At 43.5% G+C, this 23,994-nt stretch overlaps 1 protein-coding gene across 1 annotated transcript in view; it reads left to right on the top strand.

Moving 5' to 3' along the window:
• Positions 1-23,994, top strand: part of OSBPL11 (oxysterol binding protein like 11) — a 242,558-nt gene that overhangs the window by 16,897 nt on the left and 201,667 nt on the right. The window contains exon 2 of the mRNA XM_069224292.1: positions 22,404-22,472. Coding sequence (XP_069080393.1) covers positions 22,404-22,472 — 69 coding nt within the window. The remainder of the gene's footprint in view (positions 1-22,403; positions 22,473-23,994) is intronic.

The following is a 23,994-nucleotide window of genomic DNA, read 5'->3' as shown; positions in this document are numbered from 1 at the left end:
AACCCTAAGGTGAATACACCGCATAAATAGCAAGATAGCGGGCAGCCACATAGAGAAATCCCACAAATGACTCAGGGTGACACAATTTATTTGTACATATACAGCAACACTGTGGAAATCTGTGACAAATGCTAGAACTGACATTCTGCACATTATCCCTGCAGATGACTCGGTCCCTGCTGCTGCAGGATCAGAAAAAGTGGGGGAAGCAGAAACACAGCCACAGTCCGACTCAAATACAAGTGAGTCCTACAGTATTGTTCCGACTAGACGCAGGGCAAGGGTGTTACCACTGCCAGAGTACAACCTGGACTCAGATGAGATGCCAGAACATGACCTCACACCACCACCAGAGCCGAGTCCTACAGGAAGACAGCAGTCCATGCACCAGCGCCAGTCTACTCCCCTCAGGAGGCGTCACAATACAGGCAGACAGGGCACAGAAGAAGGAGTGGGCCCATCAATCTTTGGCGGCCTGGAAGCTTCCATGCTGAAGGTGCAGTTCCTGCAATGCAAACATTTGAAGTCACTGCACAGACAGTTTGTGTCTCACAATAACAATATGGGGTTACAAAACAAGCACTTGGAGACCCTGATTGAGGGACAGCAAAGAGTTGCAGAAAACACCAAGGAGTTGACACAGGCCATTGGGGAACTATGCACAGAGATACTGCAGGAGCGTGTCATCCAGCGCAGGCACCATCACCAATATTTGGCTAAGTTTGACAGCTTCTGTAGATCAGTCAATCGGCTTGCAAGTTAAACAGCCCTGATATCATGGCGTGCTGTTGCCACACAGGTGGAGATGGCACATTGCAGTAGGGACATTGCACAGGGACTGGTACAAATTGCAAACGTAGTGGATGCCATGCAAACAGCACGCAGTGCCACAACCAGCGAACTGGGTGTCGGTGACAATGAGGAGTCCTCTAGCCTCAGCAGTCTGACAGTCTGTGTGATTGATCCGAGGTGTCGCAGTGCCAGACACAGTACTGCAGGTGAACCTGTTACTAGAGGTGCCAGCAAGGGCACTGAGCACTCAAGTGGAGTGCGTGGATGAAAGAAGTGATGTTGAGGGCTACAGGGGACCACTTCAACATGTGTAATTAAGTCATGCTATGATGCTAATAGTGTGACACTGTTAATAGATCATGTCTGCCCATTGTGAATAGCTATGTCCTACTGACACAATGTTTACCTGAAGTCAAGGTAATAAAGATGCTAACTACTGAGAAACATAATATTGAGGTGGATTTGTCATTACTTATGTCAAAAATGGTTGTGTGTGATGTCAGCACGTCTTTGCCTGCCTTCTGCTGCACTGGTCCTGTTGGCTGGTAGAAGGGGTGGTAAGGAATCATCATCATCATCCTCATCTGAGTCTGGCTCCGTGAGTTCCACTGGTATGCCCCTGGTGGTTGCTATATTGTGCAGGATAGCACGTGGCCACAATTTAGCATGTCGTCTCAGGGCTGTACTGTAGTGCACCTCCACTCCTATGGATGCACCTGAAATGGCTCTTCAGCAGCCCAAAAGTGCGCTCCACCACGTTGCGGATAGCCCTATGTGCAGCATTGTACCTCCTCTCTGCTGGGGTGGCAGGGCTCAGGCAGGACTTTAGCATATAGGTGCGCACTGCGTATGCACTGTTTCCTGAATGCACAGAGAGTACAATGAGTACATTGGCAGTCTGACGTTATGCTAACATCAATGCATCATTGTGAACTATCAAATTACCTAGTAGATATCCTTCCCCAAATTCCCCAGCTAGCAGTCTTGTGTGTATCCCGCTGTGGCGAAAGATGTAGGAATCATGTTTGCTCCCTGGGTATCTGGCCACGAGATCAGTAACGATGTAGGAGGCATTGCCTATCACCTGTATGTTCATGGAATGATGTTTTTTTTGGTTGCGATACACATACTCGGTGGCCGATGGTGGACAGATTGCTACATGTGTCCCATCAATGGCACCTAGCACATGTGGGAACTGTGCTATCTGGTAAAAATTAACTTCGGTTTGTTGTACTGCCTGTGGGGTGTTGGGGAATCTGATGTACAGTTGTATTCTGCTCAGAATGGCATTGAGAAATGCATTGAAAAATCTAGAGAGGGCACTCTGTGATACCCCTCCAGCTGCTGCTATGACCCCTTGATAGCTCCCTGAGGCTAATAGGTCCAGGGAGCATAATACCTGCACATGGGTGGGTATGCTATTGGTCCTGTGTGTTGTGTGCTGCAGCATGGGTTGTAGCTCAGCTATCAGGTCAAGTATCATGGCTGAGCTTAACCTGTTCTACACAGTGGCAGAGGTAAGATGCCCGCTAAGGTTCTGATTTGGAGACCTTTATGGGGCTCCATTCCCCTTTATTCCATTCCTCACGTGCAAGCGATGTTAACCGCTGCGGGGCTGGGCCCAGGCGAGAGAGATCCTGTTTAATTAAGGGAGGTGCCCCTAAGAGATTATCCCGCCCATTCTCTGGAGGCATCTGGTCATTGTGCTGTCTCAGGGTTGCCCCAGCCTGTGTATTCGAGATCCAAAGAAGGGGATCAACAGGTCATGGAAACCCTGTAAAGCTAAGCTTTTAAATAACACAGATCCCCGTACAAAAGTCTTGGAGTTGGCCGAACATGCTAAAGCCTCTGGTACGCCCTTGTTTCCGGTGTCAATCTCAGGATGGGCTCAGAGGGCAATAATCTTCTTGGAAAATGCTAACTAAGCCCTCTCGGCCGAGAGGCCAGATCTCGTCTGATAACAATAGACCCCAAACTGGGTGATCATGCATTCACCCAGGCAGGGGCAGTGGTTCAGGGGGGCCTCTTTGGCGAGCCGTTCATCAAAGAACTTTCTAATTCATGGACACCTTCACGTCGCTTGACAAGTCTCACTCCTCAGTTAAAAAGTTTTTCACCGATGCCTTTTCATCTTGTCCTGTCGTGGGAGGGGGCGTTTGAGCAGGCGATGGTACATTCAAGGCCCCACCAGAGGACACTCTTTCCCCCCCCCCCCCCATAGGGGCCAAGAACAACACCGCCACGGGGAATTCTTCCCTACCAGATGAGGCCTATGCGGCAGAAGCACCAAAGGGACATTCCGAGGACAACTCCAGGGATCTCAAACCAGTGAGAGTTCTGTCGGACGTTTCTACCAGTAGGGGGGCGGCTGGCTCAATTCTTTACCAATTGGCAAGCTCTTACTTAAGACGCCTGGGTTCTTAAGAGAATCCACAACTTTCAGGTAGAGTTCTATGGCTCCCCCGTTCAGCCCTCACCCCCACATCCTTTGGTCTTCTCTCAGTATCAAGAGGCCCTTGTTGATCACAAAGTATGAGAACTGCTCAACAAAGCAGCTATATCCCCATCTTCTCTTCATCCTTGGGGATTCCTGAGCAATCTTTGTAGTGGACAAACAGGAGGGTGGGCAGCACCCAGTCATCAATCTGAAAGAATTCAATGGTTGGGTAGTCTACCGTCACTTCAAGATGGAGGGCATCCATCTACTTTGCGATCTGTTTTGCCTCAATGACTGGATGGTATGTCTCGATCTTCAAGCTGCATACCTGACGATTCCGAATTTTCCTCTTCATCGTCGTTTCCTACAATTTCAGTGTAAGGGCAGGTCTATGAATTCACGACCCTACCATTCTGTCTCACCTCAGTGCACTGGTGCTTCACCAAGGTTCTAAAACCAGTGATGGAACACCTCGGGCGTGGGCTTCCGACTGATGAGTTATCTCGACATCCTCTTGTTGATGGATCAATATCCATGCAGACTGCGTGATCAACTGCAGTATACCAATTCCCTTCTCAAGAATCTAGGTATTCTCATCAATTTTAATACATAACTGTTGACGCCCTTTAGGCAAACTACCTTCCTGGATTTCGTCATCAAGTCAGTGGACAAGACGCTCAGCTTGCCCTCCTGGAAAATATCCAAACTTTGCAAGAAACTGAGGAAGACAGTCGACTTCCCATGCCAGATAGTTCGGATAGTGGGCCTCCTAGCCTCCTCTAACCAAGTGATTTTTTTTTTTTTCCCCGAGCCGTGTACATTAAAGGGCCCTTCAATGTCTCAAAACTTTCCACTTACGCAGGGGTCTCACATACTCAGATCAGAAGCTTGTAAGCAAGTGTGATGATTCTTTGGTTTCATAATAAAATGTTCAGAAAAAAATGCAAGTAGGAAAAAAACATTTTGCTACTATGAAATGTGTTGAGGCATGCTAGTATTTCCCAAAAAATTCCTAATGGGAAATCAATGTAACCATTTTCAACAAGATTATAGGAAGCATGAAAATAAACAAACACTGGCAAAGTCAACAGATCCAACATTTTTTGAGAGTCTTTTGGTTTCGTCAATGGCTTTTGTAACATTTTATTGTTGTGGGAGCTGCCAGGCCCTTACCATTGTAACAAACATTGGCAAAAAGAAAAAGTCTTTGAGTTTTGGTGTCAAAAAGCACACATTGCAATCAGTGGCATAACAAAGGCCCCGCAGCCCCCCTCCATGGGGCCACTTTAGCACACCACCTACCCTGACTGAGTCTGGAGTGGGGAGAGGGGAGCCCTCCATGTTCTTTGCAGGGGGGCCTCCACCAATATGCTCCTTGTGGAAGAGCAGGATGCGATCACTTGGAGTAAAGCCAGGCGATATAGAGAGAAATAGAAGTTTAATAAAAACAAAATGTCTTTGTTAATGCCAGACCTAATTAGGGACCCAATTCTTAAAGAAAGTCACAGAAGTGCACCAATGGTATATGTCTTTGAATTAGTGGCTTTCATGAATTCACTAGAACTTTCAGAAGTAGACATGCAAATCGTACTCCTAGAAAATATTTTTGAACTGTAATGTAGCACGAGCAAATATCCATGTGTAGATTTGCTCATGTGAAAATCTATTGAGCTTTTACAAAGTTAATTTTCCCTCCAATCGCTGGTTTCCCAACCCTGGAAGAACTTCCACTTCTGCCACTGTCAGGAGTGAATATCCAACCTTTCTCATTATGGGAAAATATTAGAGAAGAGCTGGGGAAAATCCTTAAAACATGCAAGTTAGTAGGTTTGCAGAATCAAAGGCATTCCCAGCCCTAGAACTATTGCTCACTGCTTCCTCCAGCTCCAGTATGTAGATCTGGAAAAAGGTGGCAAAATAAGGAAATTACTATAGTAGGGATTAAAATTGCAAGTATTTAAGCCCTAGTATAGTAGTTGCCCTGGCATAATCAGAGGCGCTATTATCAGGTCTCTTACATAATGAGATTGCTACCATAAATTGTCGCGTCACTACCTGGCACCAAAGGGACAAGTAGATTTTTTTTTTACAGGATCAGTAGATTTAACAAACAGCCTGTCCCATGGACAAGTAGATATTTCATTAAATTCCACAACCCTGTTATCGACGTGATGCTTGTGCATCCTCTCCTGGCGTATTAGGGAGAAAACCCATAGGGCACAACTATAAATATGAGTCACACCTTGAAAGTCTCTTTCATTGTCTGTCACACATGAAGAAATATATTTAGTCTACTTCAGCTGCGTCTTGCACACATAGTTCCAACATTTCAGCCAACCATCTCTACCACTGTAAACAATGAACCCACATTTTACACATATTCTTGTGCAATATAATAGTCTGTACTATAGCCAAATGTACCATGTGATTTTTCCTAGAGAATTAGATTTACAAAGTGACAAAAAATGACATGTTTAGTCTTTCTGCTCACATATAGTAGGCGCTACATGTGAGCAGTTTTTCACTTTTTATAAAGTCATAGATATGGTTTAGTCTATGTTTGACAAAGATATTTGCATCAATTTAGATTCTACAAATTATGCTGCTCTTTGTTTCCCATCATATTAACTCTATAAACACCCCATATTGTTCGGTGAAGTGACCCTGAAATCAAAGTTATCTAAATGATATTCAGCCTAGAGACAAGCTTATGTTTTATATTGTATCACCATCTAATAGTCCACACTTCTCTCATTTAGTTTCCTGACTCTAATATCTACATAGGTCATCTGGGCCAATCACTGGCTAATAAAAACAACAAAACTCCCTTTGCATTTAATGGAAGCTTAAATGTTGATCTGATTGATTGCTGTTCTGAAAGCTGTAGACCTCAGTATTAATCTTAGTATTAATATAGATAATGAACTAGTGCATTCCTATCAACTCTGTGAAAAGCATTGGTTAGTCGTGGCCACCAAAATAAAAGAGCTCACAAGATTATTAACTTTTGTCTTGTCCAAGTATGCCATATGGGCAGCCCGTCTGAGTCTCACATTTTATTTTGATAACTTTGAAGTTTTTCCATTTATCCATCCCATTGACTTTCATTCAGTAAAATAATCGGGGTGTGGAATTCCTATAGCCCGACTCCCAGAACATATTTTTTTAGATCAAGGACAACAAGTTTTTATGTTTATTTTGTCCTTAGCACAAGTAGGTCCAGCCCCTTGTAGCACAAACCCTTTGACTGCCAGTTTACAGTTCCATATTATGGATCATTAAAGGGCACTATCTGCAGTTAAGGTAGTATTTGCAATATTGGTGGTCAGCCTTTTGGTTTTATAAAACTTTGTTGGTGTGGGAGCTGCCAGGCCCTCACCATTATAACAAACATTGGGGAAAAAGCAGTAATATATTTAGTCTCAAAAAGCACACATTGCCACAGTAGTCCCTGGCACTGAACAATAAAACGACTTTTTTGCCAATATGCTCTTTGTGAAAGAGTAGAATGCGATCACTCACAGTGATGGCAATCTATACACAGAGACAGAATTGTAATCAAAACAAAATGTTTTGGTTAACTCAAGACCTAATTTGAGACCCAGTGCCTAAATAAAGTAACAAAAATGCACCCATGTTATATGCCTTTGCATTAGTGCAAATTTATAGCTTTCATGAATACACAATAATTTACAGAAGTAGGCCATGAAAACATACTCCTAGAAAATATTTGTGAACTGCATTTTAGCATAAGCAAATATGCATGTGTAGACTTGCTCATGCCAAAATCTGTTGAACATTTACAAGTTCACTTTCCCTCCAACCAATTTTTTTCCCAGCCATTAAAGATGTTTTAATTTTGCCCTTGTCAGGAGTAAATTTCCAACCTTTCTGAGTACTGGAAATGATGAAAGAAGAGCTAGTGAAACCCATAAAACATTCACGTTAGTAGGTTTGCAGATACTCCAAAGTGCATTCAAACCCTGGAACTATTGCTTAATACTATCTCCAGCCCCAGTATATAGATCTGGAAAAAATTTGCACATTGCCATAATTCAAACCCCACTATAGTTTGAGCCCTGGCATAATCAGAGAGGCTATTATCAGAACTCTTATATAACAAGTTTGCTGACTTAATTTATCACCACACTATGTGACACCAAAAGTACAAGTGACTTTTTTTTTTTCTTTTTTTTACAGGACAAGTAGATTTATGAAGCAACCTGTCCAATGGAAAAGTATATGTAGGAAGTTGGATCTGTATGTACTATTTCAAAGTAAGAAATAGCATGCACAGAGTCCAAGGGTTGCCCTTAGAGGTAAGATAGTGGCAAAAAGAGATACTTCTAATGCTCTATTTTGTAGTAGTGTGGTCGAACAGTAGACTTATCAGAGGTTAGTGTTAAGCATTTGTTGTACACACACAGGCAATAAATGAGGAACACACACTCAAAGACAATTCCAGGCCAATACGTTTTTATACAGAAAAATATATTTTTTAGTTTATTTTAAGAACCACAGGTTCAAGTTTTACAAACAATACTTTAAATGAAAGGTATTTCACTCAGGTATCTTAGGAACTTTGAATCATCACAATAGCATGTACAGTTTTGGCAAAAATGGCAGTAAGCTATTTTGAAAATGGACACAGTGCAAAAATCAACAGTTCCTGGGGGAGGTAAGTAAATGTTAGTTTCACAGGTAAGTACAACACTTACAGGGTTCAAAGTTGGGTCCAAGGTAGCCCACCGTTGGGGGTTCAAAGTAACCCCAAAGTTACCACACCAGCAGCTCCGGGCCGGTCAGGTGCAGAGGTCAATGTGGTGCCCAAAACCCATAGGCTTCAATGGAAATAGGGGTGCCCTGGTTCCAGTCTGCCAGCAGGTAAGTACCCGCGACTTCGGAGGTCAGACCAGGGGGGTTTTGTGGGGGACCAGGGGACACACAAGCAGGCACAGAAAGTACACTCTCAGCGGCACAGGGGCGGCCGGGTGCAGAGTGCAAACAGGCGTCGGGTTTTGTAATAGGATTCAGTGGGGGGACCCGGGGGTCTCTTCGGCGATGCAGGCAAGGAGGGGGCTCCTCGGGGTAGCCACCACCTGGGCTAGGAAGAGGGCTGCCTGGGGGTCGCTCCTGCACTGGAGTTCGGATCCTTCAGGTCCTGGGGGCTGCGGGTACAGTGTGTTTCACAGGCGTCAGGTTCTTTGAAGCAAGCAGTCGCGGTCAGGGGGAGCCTCTGGATTCCCTCTGCAGGCGTTGCTGTGGGGGCTCAGGGGGTCAACTCTGGCTACTCACTGGCTTGCAGTCGCTGGGAGTCCTCCCTGTAGAGTTAGTTTTCTGCAGGTCGAGCCAGGGGCGTCAGGTGCAGAGTGGAGAGTCTCACGCTTCCGGCGGGAAACGTGTGGTCTTTAAAAGTTGCTTCTTTGTTGCAAAGTTGCAGTCTTGGTGAACAGGGCCGCTGTCCTCGGGAGCTTCTTGGTCCTTTTAGATGCAGGGTAGTCCTCTGAGGCTTCAGAGGTCGCTGGACCCTGGGGGATGCGTCGCTGTTGCAGTTTTTCTCGAAGTGGGGAGACAGGCTTGTAGGGCTGGGGCCAAAGCAGTTGGTGTCTCCGTCTTCTCTGCAGGGCTTCAGGTCAGCAGTCCTTCTTCGTCTTCAGGTTGCAGGAATCTATCTTCCGAGGTTCTGGGACCCCCTAAATACTCAATTTAGGGGTGTGTTTAGGTCTGGGAGGTTAGTAGCCAATGGCTATTAGCCCTGTGGGTGGATACACCCTCTTTGTGCCTCCTCCCGGTGGGGAGGGGGGACATCCCTAATCCTATTGGGGGAATCCTCCATCTGCAAGATGGAGGATTTCTAAAAGTCAGAGTCACCTCAGCTCAGGACACCTTAGGGGCTGTCCTGACTGGGGAGTGACTCCTCCTTCTTTTTCTCATTATCTCCTCCGGCCTTGCCGCCAAAAGTGGGGGCAGTGGCCGGAGGGGCGGGCATCTCTACTAGCAGGGATGCCCTGTGGCGCTGTAACAAAGGGGTGAGCCTTTGATGCTCACCACCAGGTGTTACAGTTCCTGCAGGGGGAGGTGAGAAGCACCTCCACCCAGTACAGGCTTTGTTCCTGGCCACAGAGAGACAAAGGCACTCTCCCCATGTGGCCAGCAATATGTTTGGTGTGTGGCAGGCCGGCAAAACTAGTCAGCCCACACTAGAAGTCGGGTATGTTTTCAGGGGGCATTTCTAAGATGCCCTCTGGGTGTATTTCACAATAAAATGTACACTGGCATCAGTGTGCATTTATTGTGCTGAGAAGTTTGATACCAAACTTCTCAGTTTTCAGTGTAGCCATTATGGTGCTGTGGAGTTCGTGTATGACAAACTCCCAGACTATATACTCTTATGGCTACCCTGCACTTACAATGTCTAAGGTTTTGCTTAGACACTGTAGGGGCATAGTGCTCATGCACCTATGCCCTCACCTGAGGTATAGTGCACCCTACCTTAGGGCTGTAAGGCCTGCTAGAGGGGTGACTTATCTATGCCATAGGCAGTGTGAGGTTGGCATGGCACCCTGAGGGGAGTGCCATGCCGACTTAGTCATTTTCTCCCCACCAGCATACACAAGCTGGCAAGTATGTGCTGAGTGAGGGGATCCCAGAGTGGCATAAGACATGCTGCAGCCCTTAGAGACCTTCCCTGGCATCAGGGCCCTTGGTACCAGGGGTACCAGTTACAAGGGACATACCTGGGTGCCAGGGTTGTGCCAATTGTGGAGACAAAGGTACAGTTTAGGGAAAGAACACTGGTGATGGGGCCTGGTTAGCAGGGTCCCAGCACACTTTCAAATCATAACTTGGCATCAGCAAAGGCAAAAAGTCAGGGGGTAACCATGCCAAGGAGGCATTTCCTTACAGTATATATTCTATTAAATTCCACACCTCTGAACAATACAGTGTCGCATGCTTAGAATGTGGCTAAGATTATGCCTGTGGACACAGGCCTGTAAGAGCCTAGGAATGTGGATGCGATCTTCACCTATAGTGTAAAGTTGCCCAAGTGCAGCGCTTAGTATGAGACGGACACAATTTTTCTAATTTATTTTTCTGGCTTCTTCTCAGCTTGATCTTGAAAAATATTCAATAGCATGTGAATCTGTAAAATATGTCGGTGCCAGAGATCTATATTTCAAGATAGTCTGTAAGTGCCTACGTCTTTTGATGAACTTTCCCACTAACACAATGTGTCTTACCTTTTAAACTGAGGTATTGGGAGAGGTGGCCGTGAGAAGCTGGCCAGAGTCTGCAGTGCACATGCACCTGGCTTGCTTCATTTGGTAATGAAGGAGTGTTTGTGTGTGTGTCACTTTACGGCTCAGGGTACCCCTTGTGTCCGGAGGACTGAAGTCTATGGGTTCCCAGGAAAGGGTTATTTCCTTCCATGTCATTTTGGCTAGATTTTCTTAAAGCTCAGCAGACGTTTCTGGTTTCATGTTCTGTTGTGTTAGAGACCTAGAAGCGATTTTGTTAACAACAGTGTTTACTGCACAGAGGCCATAAATAATTTAAAAGACGTTGCATGTGTAAATGAGTGTACAGACCGTTTAGAAATGCAGAATACTGCTCTTCCAGGAGCGCAAGACATCTCAGAAAAACAAGTTGCCTGTTGATGTTTTGAGTGTTTCTAAAAATACATAGTGGCACCACTTCTGCTTTGAAGACAGAATTGCAAAACCGCTGCAGAGGATATGAACGCTTCTGTTTTAGAAAATGTTTCAGCTTCTTTAGTTGGCGGCAGGTTTATATCAGCAGGGATTGCCTGCTGCAACTCTTAACGTTCAGTGGGATCAAGCTTTAGGCAAAGACGGCAGATATGTGTTCTTCTGCACCCATGTATATGTTGTAGATACTCTTAAAGATTAATGTTATTACTTGTGGGTTGTGATGTGCAAGTCAAGTCTATGTCCAGATTACATCAGATTTAAACGGCAGCCATTTGAAAAAGCTAATTTTCATCCAATAGGTAATGTCATTCAGTAAATGTAGTAAAACTGAGTGACAAACGCAGTGACTCATGTTTAGCGGTGGGCGGAACTCGTGGAATTTTTTACTCGGCGGAATTTCGTAGTTACGTTTAAAACTCCACAAGATTCTGTGGAGTTCCACCAAAGGGCAGAAATAGGCAATGTGCGCAGCTTGTTCTGTGATTTAGCCCCGGGATCGTGTTCCGCACAGACAAATCAGCTCAAACTGTACTACCCAGTACTGTACTACCCAGTGCACCAGAGGGTGCACCTACTCAAGTTGTTTTTGCAGCCGCTTGAGTAGATTTTCTTGTCAGATGTCCTCCTGGCGACCGAAAATCGCACTAGGGAATTCCAAATCTCACTTGCCTTTACCAACATACCGTTTTTGAACCTGAATGGGAGAAAAAATTCGGTAACGAGACGATTGGCTGAATTTTGTTGGAACTCTGTGTTAGAAGCAGAACGTAGAGTTAGCAAAATTCCTAAAATTGCTCAGGCGGAGCAAAATATTTCACCCACCCCTACTCATTTTGGGGGGGGTGGCTGGCATTAGAAATGCATCATTAGAATGCAAGTAGTAAAGCCTTCTAGAGTCACAAAGGTGAGAGCTGAATTAATATTTTGGGTCACTAGAAACCATTTTCTTGATGATCCGAAAAGACATAATCAAGTCAATAGAAGTCTCCTTCCCATGTACTTTATACAGCGGCTTAGGGCCACCAATTATGTGAACAACCACTTCGTCAGCATATTGATTTAAATGCCTACTGTGATTCCCCGAAGATGTTAAATGCGGGAGCAAGATGTATATTGAAAACAGGGGACAGTGGCAGGTCTGTGGCTCTCCCCAAGAAGAATAAAGGTCCATAGAAGAGGATCTAGTGACATTCTATGGAAATAGGTCTGTAACAATGAAGGAAACCCTCTTTATGCAGTGGGATCAGCTTGAGCCACAGAGTTTAGTTTTCTCAACAAGAGGAGAGTGGTCCACGGTATTGATACCTGAGGACTGATCCAGCTTGACCAGTAAGTGAACTGCTACTTCGCTGGTTATCTCAATGCATCCTCACTAAAACTGAGGAGGGTGCTTTCTGTCCTGTATCTGGGTGTAAAATCCGGCTGCAGCTTCATCTAGATAAGTTTTTTTGAAGCTTTTTAGAACCATGACCTACTTTTTGCATGATAAACTTTTGTGACCCAAATAGATTTAATGGACATGAAGGCGATTTTCTATTTTTTTTTATTTTTATTAATGTAACTAAAGCACTGTGTGGTAGCGCACTGTCATTTAGACAGCACATATTCCATCGACATGGACACAAAATTTGCAAAGACCTACAATTGTACTGCTAAAACTATATCTCACGCAAGTGGTAACGTGTGAAAATCAGATTTTAGTGAATATTTATCTTTTGCGCCTCACCAAGAAAAAGGGCCTACATTTGCTTTAATCCTTTTAAAATCATTGCTCCCATCACACTTCAGAATTACAAAAAAGTGCTTCACTTTTGCTTTCCGAACTGCAGAATATGTAAAGTTCAGTTAAAGGTATTTACTTATGTCATATGTTATAAAAAATGGCATTCTACAGCGTTTCTTTACACACTTTCTGTACCACAGCAAGATTGTCACATGATTCACTTTACTTTTCTTTCTCTGACTGCAAGGGAAGTCTGTAAACTATAATTGTCATGTTAAAAAAAAAAAAAAAAGCAGCAATTTGTCCGAAGACCTACACTTTCATTTGACCTTTGTCATTGAAGTGCAGCAAATGTGACAAGATAAATACAGAATTTAATGGCATCTTTATTTACTGCTTGGACTTGCACCACCCTCCACAAATCGGCCTGCAACTCACTGTTTGGGGTGCACTGCTCTAGATCTAGAGAGTTACTTTATGAAGGAGGAGGGCTCAGAGGAGAAGTTCTAAAATGAGGTACACTGTTTAACAGTCACTGCCATTCCTAGCCTTATTTCATTAGCCTTCTCAAAGAGTTGAGATCCTCAAAAAGTTTGAGAGATGGTTGAACTTGAAGTAGCAATGAGGAGGTGTGGCGTTAATGTTGGCCAATTTAAAGAGTCTTGTGGAGTGACACCCAGTCACATAACTATATTCAGTCCAACAATGTTTGTTTGCTTTCTTGATATCCAGTTTGTAATCTGTTTAGGCAAACATAGGTCTCCATATTGGCTTGCTTCTTATATGTTCTCCAGAGATATTCCAACATTCGCTTCTCTTTCATCTTTTCAATCCCAGTTTTGAGCCAGGGGACTCTGTGATTTAAAATTTGCCGGGAAACGTTGGTAGAGTCAAGATTGTATTCATGGAAGAGAAGAACATCATAAGCTGTGTTGCAGGGGCCTTAAACGTTTGCTAAGGTGCTTCTGTGAGACATGTATACTAAGGCACTTGACAAAAATGGTTCAAGACTACTTCACAATAGAGGGATTTGAGTGGTGATCGCAGCTTCGTGTTGACCCAGAAGTATTCGGACCATGTGCATGGGCTTATATTCAGGATGGATCTGTATGTATAGATTGCGGAGACTGTCTCTAGAGCGTGGCCTATACAGTGAGTGGAAATGTTAACCAATTGGTAAAACCCTACTTCTCTCAAAGGAAGAGAAGAAGGAGGCCATGTTATGATTGTTGAATTCTAACTAGTCTCCTAGTATGTTAATGGAGCTCTGTCTGATACCCTGATCTCCAATCACTAGAGTGCCTACAAGAGGAACATGTTTCCTTGTGGACTGTAGCAAAGAAGCCATACAGGACTTTATTTGATTGAAGACATCTACATTCTGCTGTATGTCAGAAAGTGATAATAAAGTTAGATAAAATTAAATCATTTCTGCACCTCCACCCCATGCTTATGCTCTGCTAATGTATTATTTGGTGACCAGGAGGCGCAAGATTAGCTAGTGACACGCAAATTATTGGGATAACCCATTTCTCACTGAAGTAAAAAAAAAAAAAAAAGTGCTTTTCTCAGGGGCCAAGAAGTCCTGTAATAGCTCTTATGACAGCATTTTATAAGTTGTACCAGACAAGGACTGGGTTTCTGCCTCCTCTTGTTTTAGGGGTCTTAACCTGTAGCTGGAAAATATTGTGGGTGTTTTTTTTTTTTTTATTGAAAGAATAAACTCCATATTTTGGGTTATTTTAAAGTTATGTATGCAGGAAGCACTAGCCAGCAAATAGCAGGTGCTGGCCTGTCCTTAGCCACTGCAGGGTCAGGTGCTGCTTATTGTCTGACTCCCATGATGCCTCTGATGTCAACACACCAGAGTACACACCAGATTTTAGAAAAGTCTCAATTTTTTGCTGTAACAATGAAATGATGGTAAACATAGTCTGTAAGAGCTAGTTGTGGTTGGGCTTGCCATGGCTGCAAGGCAGTCACGTTGGGCCTGTAAGAGCGAGATCTGAGCCTGAAAATTCAGGGTTTTGATGTGCAGCAGAGAACTTCTGATGAAGTAGGTTAGAACTTGCCCTCAAGTATCACACACTTTATAGACCCTCCCTTTTCCATGTCCAGGTCACTTGAAGTCAATATCATCATTATAGCCATGGTGTCTTCTTCATTGCTCTCGACATCCAATATTGCTCTCTGACATTGAGCCAGAGAGAGCATAAAGGAACATGCCATTTTCTTGTTCTCTTGATCCTCTGAAGCCCTTGAAGGGTCCAAGAGGGCACATTCATGCATGGCACATATGACATATCACTCCTTCTTCTTTACTCGGGAGATTGCAAACTACCCCTGACCCCAACTCATAGTCAAATTAGAGCATTCTCTCCTGGCAAACTTCGAAGACAATTCTACAGATCATGTTGTGGCATTCCTCAAGGTTACCAGAATGGCAGAAATATAGTGGAGCATTAGCACCATTACACTGTTGATTTTAGAAATAATTTATATTGGGAACCATTCTAGCAAGTCAAAGCACCAGATCTGTATGGACCTGTTCTGCGCACCATCTCATGAGCATCAAGTGAAGCAAAGATACGTCTATTCAAATCAGGTATTTCTCAACGAGAATACTCAGGCTCAATTCGGTGGTACTTCTGGAGAAACTGTAGGACATTTGATGCTTTGGGAAGGTAGATTTGACGAGAAGGTACCACTGCCCTACTGGGGCACCATCACTGCACCTTATAAAACTGCAGGGGTGTGGAATTTATTAAAATATCTACTTGTCCACGGGACAGGTTGCTTCTCAAATCTACTTGTCCTGTAAAAAGATCTACTTGTCCCTTTGGTGCCATGTAGTGTGGCGCCAAATTATGGCAGCAATCTCATTATGTAAGAGCTCTGATAATAGCCTCTCTGATTATGCCAGGGCTACTACCATAGTAGGGCTTGAATACTTGTAGTTTCAATCCCTACTGTAGCAATTTCCTTATTTTTCCACCTTTCTGCAGATCTGCATACTGGGGCTGGAGGAAGCAGTAAGTAATAGTTCCAGGGCTGGAATGCCTTTGAGTCTGCAAACCTACTAACCTGCATGTTTTAAAGATCTTCACCAGCTTCTCTCTAATATTTTCCCATAATAAGAAAGGTTGGACATTTACTCCTGACAATGGCAGAATTAGAACTTCTTCCAGGGTTGGGAAGAAAGTGGCTGGAGGGAAAATGAACTTGCAAATGCTCAATAGATTTTCACATGAGCAAATCTACACATGCGTATTTACCCATGCTAAAATACAGTTCACAAATATTTTATAGCGGTACGACATATACCATGGGTGCACTTTTGTGACTTTCTTTAAGAATTTGGGGCCACATGTAGGTAGGTTCAGATTGCGACCCCTCAAATTGCGAGTCGCAAATCCGAATGTAGGATGGTGTCCCTGACACAATCTGTGATTCGCAAGGGCTTCTCAAATGCACACCTCATGAATAATCATGAGGTGGGTCGCAATTTGCAACCCCCCTGCGAATGGCGGCCTCACAGGGATGGTGGCCTTCTGGAGACAGCAGACCACCATGTCTGTGACTGCTTTTCAATAAAGCAGTTTTTTTTTTTTTGTAATGCAGCCCGTTTTCCTTAAAGGAAAACGAGATGCATTACAAAAACGAAAAATTAAACGTTTTCGTATCATTTTTTCAGAGCAGGCAGTTTTTATTTGTACTAGAACCAACGTCAGTTGTGAAGTGTGACCTTAAAACATTTATTTACAGCACTCACCCTAATAATGAAGGTTTTCACATAATGAACCATAAATACAAGTTCGAACAGCATTATCTTTTGGAAACACATTATCTCAACTGTAGAGAGTTCCACTCTCTGTAAACATGCAGCCAAAGGGTTTGTGCTGCAGAGGGTTGGGCCTACTTGTCCCAAGGACAAAGTAAACATAAAAACTTGTTGCCCTTGACCTCAAACAAGATGTCCCGGGCGTCGGGCGATAGGAATTCCACATCCCTGAACTGAATAGAGCAATTGTCGGTATTGCTCCTCATAGAAATGGAAAAGGACGTTTAAGAGATAATGAAGGAATATTAACATAACTATATAATGTGGCTAAAGATATGGCTGATTTGTCCTCAGTAACCTACTGTAATGGCCTTTCCATGAGGTGTTCTCGTGGTTGACATTTACTTAACTCCACTGGCCCCAATCTCTCCTTTCCACACTCTTCTCTTTGGATCTCTTTAAAAATGAGAAAATAGAAAGAATAAAACTGATGCTGATTTTCCCAAAGTCCCTGTTTAAATTTAAATGTTTTAATAGTAAATGCTAGGAAAAAAACAAGGCCCCCTACTTTAAACGTTTATATGATGACCAAAGTAATAATGCACCATAGTGCTCATTGTTAGTTTTACAGACCTACCACCAGGGATAGAGCAGAGACGGGAAGAGACTGTGAGGTAGGAAAGTGTTGACTAAATTTAATAGACGTTACAGCTGAGAAGCCTCAGAGGTGATCTTGCCTGAACAAAAGGTAAACCATACTCAAATCCTCCCCATCAATTGTTTGGTCCTACCTTCCCTTTTGGGTATATTTGTGTATATCTATAGTATGTCACCCTGTTTCAGTTATTCCTACGTTTCCTGGTCTGAGCAGGGGTGGCGACTCCTGTAGTGACACAGTCTTCAACTGCACAGAGTTAGGCTGATGACAGGGGCTGAATAGTTGAACAGTGGGTGCATCTCCTTGAAGACAGTGTGACTACAGGAGTTGCCACCCCTGCTCAGACCAGGAAATGTAAGAATAACCCAAGTAGGGTGATCTAGGAAAAATATACACGAAGAGGAAGGTAGAACCTTTCCTTTTTAATTTCTTCATACTCATGTTAGGGATCCATCTAAAGCCCTGAAGAGTACCCCACCCCAGTGTATGGCTGAAAAGAGGCAGAAACATTTTTGGCAAATTATAAGGATGCCCAGGACATTGTACCCAATAGCATCCATTAATTATACTTTATGCTATTTATGTCTATACCCAAGGTACCACCTAATAAAGGTAATCCCTATGGTAAATCTTCAGATAATTTTAGATTATAACTGGATCCGCGCTCTCTTATCCAGAAGATTGCTATATCTTAAGAACATGCCCTCAACAATTGTGAGGTTGAGTCTGCCCTGCTAGTATCATTTTACCAGGGCGGGATGAGGTGGCCGATAATGAAGCATGCACATTATGTGGGTGAGACCACCTCATCCAAAATCTTAAAATGTTGAGTTTAGGGGATCGGCTAGGATAAATAATCCTTAAATGGAGAGGTGTAAAGGCCTCAACGCTCTCTCTGGTGGTTATGAATTCTGGGAGGCGGTGCAGTGAATGAAGCCTCCAATTCTCTACTTGTGATATTAGTAACAATCTGTAATCAGTTTCACTGTAAGTCTGGAATCCGGGTTGCGGTCAGAAAGCAAAAAGTCGGATAAGTGCCATGTGCTAGGTAAGCATAACACTTTGCCCAAGTGTGCACTGAACCTTTACACCACTTACATGTTACTTACATGTTATTTTTTTTGGGGGGGGGGGGGTTACACCCAGAATACATTCTCTTGGAAGGGAGAGGCGGTGTTCTAAGGTGTTCCAGGTCTAACCTCAGAGCTGCACTACTGCTTCGGAAAATAAGTAACCATCTTGCAGTCCATTAAGCAGCACCAATAGCTGTCCTACCAGCATCAAAAAGGTAATAGAGGGAGAGGAAACTTTCAGCCTTTAGAACCGTAACCTTACCTCCATCTAGCGCCTGTGGCGGAGGCAGGATATCCACATATCTTCTGCCATAGCGAGGATAAATAAAAACGTTTTTGTTCTCCTTTCTCTGTAGGCAACCTTTCAGTGTTAAATTGCCTTCTCACCTTTTGTAACAGCCTTGTAAACGATTGACGTTCTTGTACTGAGTATTGGTAACCTCACTTTCTGCTTTTAGAATGAAACTGCAGTCCACCTAATTCGCTATTCTTGCAGTCATTGCCTAAGGGAAGCTCTTTGCACGTGTTGAGCTCTTTGAACACAAAATAGTTTTAAACGTTAGCAGGAAGAAGGGCATTTCTCAAAAGCTGCTGTACAAACAGTTCCGTGTATGCCCTCTCATTGTTCCCCAGGGCGCACACCACCTGAATATTCTTATGCCGGGAATGACCAGCTTTAGCCTATTTCCAGGCAACCTTGACCTTGCGATCATTCAGCAGCTCTAATGGTCTTTTCTTCCACATCTTTCTGTCTTCCAGAAAGCTAATTTGGCTCTCCATGTTTGTGACTGATACCTTTGTGGATTCAGTTGTGCTCCGCATTAAATCCATCTTTCTTTGTCACTTTATCAATGTTACCTATATCAAATGCAACATAGGTTCACCTTTCTTCCCATGTACTTTGGAGGGGGGGGCTACTGTGGAAAGGACGTTCAGATTCTAACATTGTTTAAGAGGGACATAAAGGCTAAGGGAGAACACGTTTTCCCAGTTAAAGCACATAACCTGACCACTAGGGTTGGAACCCCCTGCGTATGATTTCTCCCCTGTAGAAAGCAGTCTGGCCGATTTGTTTTAATCTGTACATAAAATCTGTCCTTTCGGTGTGCTGTCATTTCCATCTTTTCACATTTAGGTTAAGTAGGTTGACGAGTTGTAAGAAAAAGGAAATTTAATATCCAAACTTAGTCAGATTTAATTAATTACTTTTTAGGCTGAAAATGGATTTTAGCTCTGATCTGAAATTATTCACTTAGTCACTTAAATGTACAGCTTGTGGATTGTTTTTGGATGGGGCATCCTTTCCTGCACACCCGCTCATGTGGTAATTTGATGAGTTGCTTGTATGCAGTAACTCGATTGCTAGTTGCTCTAGCCTACTTTTCCAGTTATATTCACTATCTGGTCAAAGCTTCCTTCTGACCATGCTGCTTCATGCCTACCCTTTATGAGAGTGCTACTTGTCAACTTGGTTCTTTATTTCCATTCTATAAATCAGGAATTGGAGTCCAGTTTCTACAAGTCCTGTTATATCCACCCTCGCTCCACATGTGAGCATGTTACCAACTTCCATCACATACACAGGTGCCATAACGTCAAATTATCTCAAGGTGTGTTTCTGTGGTTCAGTTCACAAGAAATATCTTGGCAGCTGCAGACACTGGTCCTGTGCTTACTATTCCACTGCACTTGAGTTGTACCTCAATGATGAGGACCAGCTAGGCACACATGGTTTGTGGTTGCTTGTACTCCTCTCTTAAGAGGGCACTTGACTTAGCATTTCGGATGGGACTTTTCCTGCTGGAGCAGAACAAATATTGATTTGCATGTGACTAGTAGCTTGTATGTAGTTGCACAATGGTCAAGAAAAACTGAATGTGGAATGCGACCCAGAATAATTACCTGTAGCTGAGATTAATTAAGCGTTCCACCCAGCACTTTGTGTTTTTTCCTCAATAGTTACAACTCTTGCTGCTGTCATGATTTCTGCTTTTGGGACTGCTGTTGTTACTGCTTTTGTCCCTGCTTTGGGGGCTCAAGTGATTGCTGGTGTGATCCCTGCTGATGTTATAATTTTGGTTGTTGGTGTGGACCACCCTGTTGCAGCTGTTGCCACTTCTCTATCCCTATTGTGATGACAGCGGTTGTTACTGCTCTTGTGGTGACTTTTGTGAAAGCTGTTGCACTGCTTTTTTCCTGCTGTGACAATAGTCGTGGTCATAGCTGCAGTAGCAGCTGTGGTCTTTGCTCTGGTTGCATATGTGGTCCTTTCTGTGGTTACAACTGTGGAGGAAGCTGTTGTGACAGCTGTGGTCCCTGCTGTGCTTGCAACGATTTTTGCAGTTGTTGCTACTGTGGTGGTGGCTCTGGTCACCGGTTTGTTGCTCTTGTAGTCCCTGCTGTGGTTACAGCTGAGTTTGCTCCACTGCGTCATGGTGGGTACTGTGGTCCCTGCTGTGTGTGCACGTTTTTGCTGCTGCTGTAAGGGTGAATATTGTGATAGCTGTTGCTGTTGAGTCTGTGGCAGCTGTGGTTCCTGCTGTTGTTGCTGCTGTGATGCTAGATGTCTCTGTGGTTTCATCTGTGATTACTGCTGTGCTCCCTACTGCTGTGGCTGTTTGTGTCCACATTGTGGTGGAAGTTATGGCCTCTGTTGCATTTCCCACTGTATTTGCAGCTGTGCTTTTGTGTTGTGGACCCTACTTTTGTGACTGCTATTGCCCCTACTTTGGGGCATATGTGTTATTTATTTTTGTAACAGTTGTCGTAGCCGTTGTGGTCCCGTCGGTGCTGTCATCTGTTGTTGATGCTGCTATGGGGCTGGCCATGGTAGTAGGTGTGGTCACTGTTGTATTCCAGACTATGATCACTATGGTTTTGGTAGCTACAGTAGCTGCTGTCCTGACAGTTATTCTTTTGAATGCAGTACCTGCTCACTAGAAGCTAAGCACTACTGTGGTTCCTCCAGTCCCTGTAGTTATTGCCATTGCTTTTGTTGCTACTGTTGTGGTGGCTGTAGGTGCAACGGTTGTGGCTTATGTTGTGGGTCCTGTTGTCGCTGATGTGGTCCATGCAATGGTAGATGTTATTGCCAGCGCTGCTGTTACTGCCACGGTGGCAGTTGAGGTTCATTCTGTGGTCCCTGCTTTGATTTAATCTGTGATCGATTTTTGAGTTTCTACCATGGTTGGAAACTGTGGCTGGTGCTGTGGTCTTTGCTGTGTGTGGACGTTGCTGCTGTGGCAGTATTGTTGCAAATGCTGTACAGTGGCTGTCGCTGCTGTAGTCCGTACAGTGGTGGCAGCACTGGTCTCTTCTGTGCTTACTGCGGCAATCATTGCCCATGTCCCTGTCTTGCTGGCAACTATTGATTTGTCCATGATGGGTACTGTAGTCCTTGCTGTGGTATAAACTGTGGCCATTGAGGTTGTTGATATTGTCCATAGTGTTCTGGAAACTGATGCCCCTGTTCTCCTGTCATCTTGGTTATTGCAGTCAGAGCTTTGAATAGAAGCTGGAGTTGTTTTTCTGGTCCCTGCTGTGCTCTGTTATTGATTCTTTGTTTGTGGCTATTCTTGGAGCTTCTGTTGCTGTTATTTCTGTTTAGTTTGCAGCTCTGAACATTGTGGTTGTTTCTGTTTTCCTGCTGCGGTAGTGACTATCGTTGCTGCTGCTGTTCCTACTGTGGTGGCGGCTGACGTATGGTCTCTACTGTGGTCCTTGCTGTGGTGGCAGTTGGAGTAACTTCTGTGATCTCTCCTGTCTCTATAGCTGTGACATCTGATTTGCTTTTAGGTTGTTGCTGCAGTTGGGCACAAATGGACTGATCCCGAGCCCCTTTCAGTAGATATCATTTTTAATATTCACAGCTCTGGCATACAGACAATACTGCAAGACCTAAAAGAATGCCTTTCTGCCTGGGTGACCGTATGCTGGCGCTTGGCAGTCAAATGGTCAAGTGAAAGCTCCTGTCAAGATGCTAATCAACTTTACAAGGCCCCTCTTTAGATAAACTTTCTTTTTTGTCTTATTTTCTTTAGTTTACGAGCCCTGGCCTAATTTCTATTTGGCCACACCTTAAAAAAAGTGTTTCTCTAAAGAGTTGTTGATGTATAAACTCGGTGGCTTTACAACAAGCGAAGCTTTTCTCAAGTTTGGGTGAGGGTATAGCTGTGTCAGTTCTATGCATTCTTGAGTTACAATATTATGGTTTTCTTTCCTAAACAGTGATCACATGGAAAATGTGTGTGGCTATTTGATGAAATACACAAATCTGGTGACTGGATGGCAGTACAGGTGAGTTCAGTTTTTTTTTAGATTTATTTCTCAGGGGCATAATACTGACCTGTTAAGCTAAATGTTAAACTTGCTTTATGTGTGTTCTGACTTCATTGTGATTTAAACGGATTAAAACAATCACTTAAACAGTAACCCAAATGATAAAAAAAAAAAGCATACTTTAAGGTTGTGGGTATTTTATGCATGGCCGATGTCAAGAAAATAGATAATTCATTAACTCTAACGTTTATTCCTTTGAACAACCTACCACCGCTGTTCCCCATTTTTAAGTCCGTAATTAAGCTTTTAGCTTTACTCCTCATCTTATGAAAGAATGCCATGGGCAGTAGTTAAAGCAGGGAGGCTCCGTTTTCATGGACAGGCTATATCGGCATTACTCTTTCCAGATAGTTGTCAAACTGTCCGTTCCTTGTTTGACTTGTTCCTTAATCATACTCTCGTAGTCAATGCGGGAAAGGGAACACGTGCAAGAACTAAGAGGATCTCAGAGAACCAAGGCTTCTTATCCGACCTACTATGCTGTTGTGTGTAATTTCCCACTCATCTCCTGCTTAAGCTGACTTTTAGTAATGAGAACCCACCTTTAAGATGTAGGCTTCACTATGTCTTGAAGGGAGGCATCAACGTACAGTTGAAAAATAAGGTATTTGCCCACTCTTTTGGATACTTCCTAGGTGTTGGAACAGAAATATGAGCCGGCGTTAACACTAGATCGGTAACCAGGCATGTGAAAGCACCTAGCAAAAAAGTGGGCAAAAATAGAACTATGCAATTGAATTGCACAGATGCGTTTGTGCTCATTAAAACAAAGAGCCACGTCAAGCTTGTAGGATTTTATTATTATTTCATTATCAGTAGAACTCCTAGCATATTTGGTTGAGGTAGACTATTTGATCATATGATTATGGTGTAACAAAGACTAGAAGGTAGTACATCCCCATGTGCAGGTAACATCAAATGTTGTTCCCAGGGCCTAGATACATAAAGGTTTGATACTTTTAGGGTATATATCAAAAACTCTGGTTTGAAGGTCAAATGGAACAAGGCTTGAGTATAGAAGATTGCATTCCTGTGATGTATGCCAATTCCCAACGTTTTTTCCAGGTAGCTGAAAACAAGTTTAGTTCATATGCATCATGATCACTAGAGACTAGGAAGTATTCGATAACCGCAATTTGGAGAGTTTGCATGGCTGCTTCAGGTAGAAAGTACAATATTGGAGAGCTCATGTTTTCTCTGCTTACTTGGTTTATGGTGGTAATACTCATGTAGTTGGTCTGTGTTCTGCAGAATACCCCTTTCTGGTTTGTTATAAAACTGAGAAAATGCTGCAAATATTACTGTGAGGTCCATCTAGGGTAGCGCTAGAGATGTTATACAAGACTTCCTCTGAGTGCAGCATAACTCAGCCACAATTATTATGAGATTTCCCCATTGATTGTAGCCAGTGCTAACAAGAAATCACCATCTGTATCAACAGACTTGCACTGTATGAAAGGGTCTATCTGCATGTATTTTT

This window comes from Pleurodeles waltl, chromosome 3_1 (genome assembly GCF_031143425.1).
Source record: "Pleurodeles waltl isolate 20211129_DDA chromosome 3_1, aPleWal1.hap1.20221129, whole genome shotgun sequence".
NCBI lineage: Eukaryota > Metazoa > Chordata > Amphibia > Caudata > Salamandridae > Pleurodeles > Pleurodeles waltl.
Note: the sequence above shows the minus strand (reverse complement) of the source record. Positions and strands in the feature narration are given on the sequence as shown.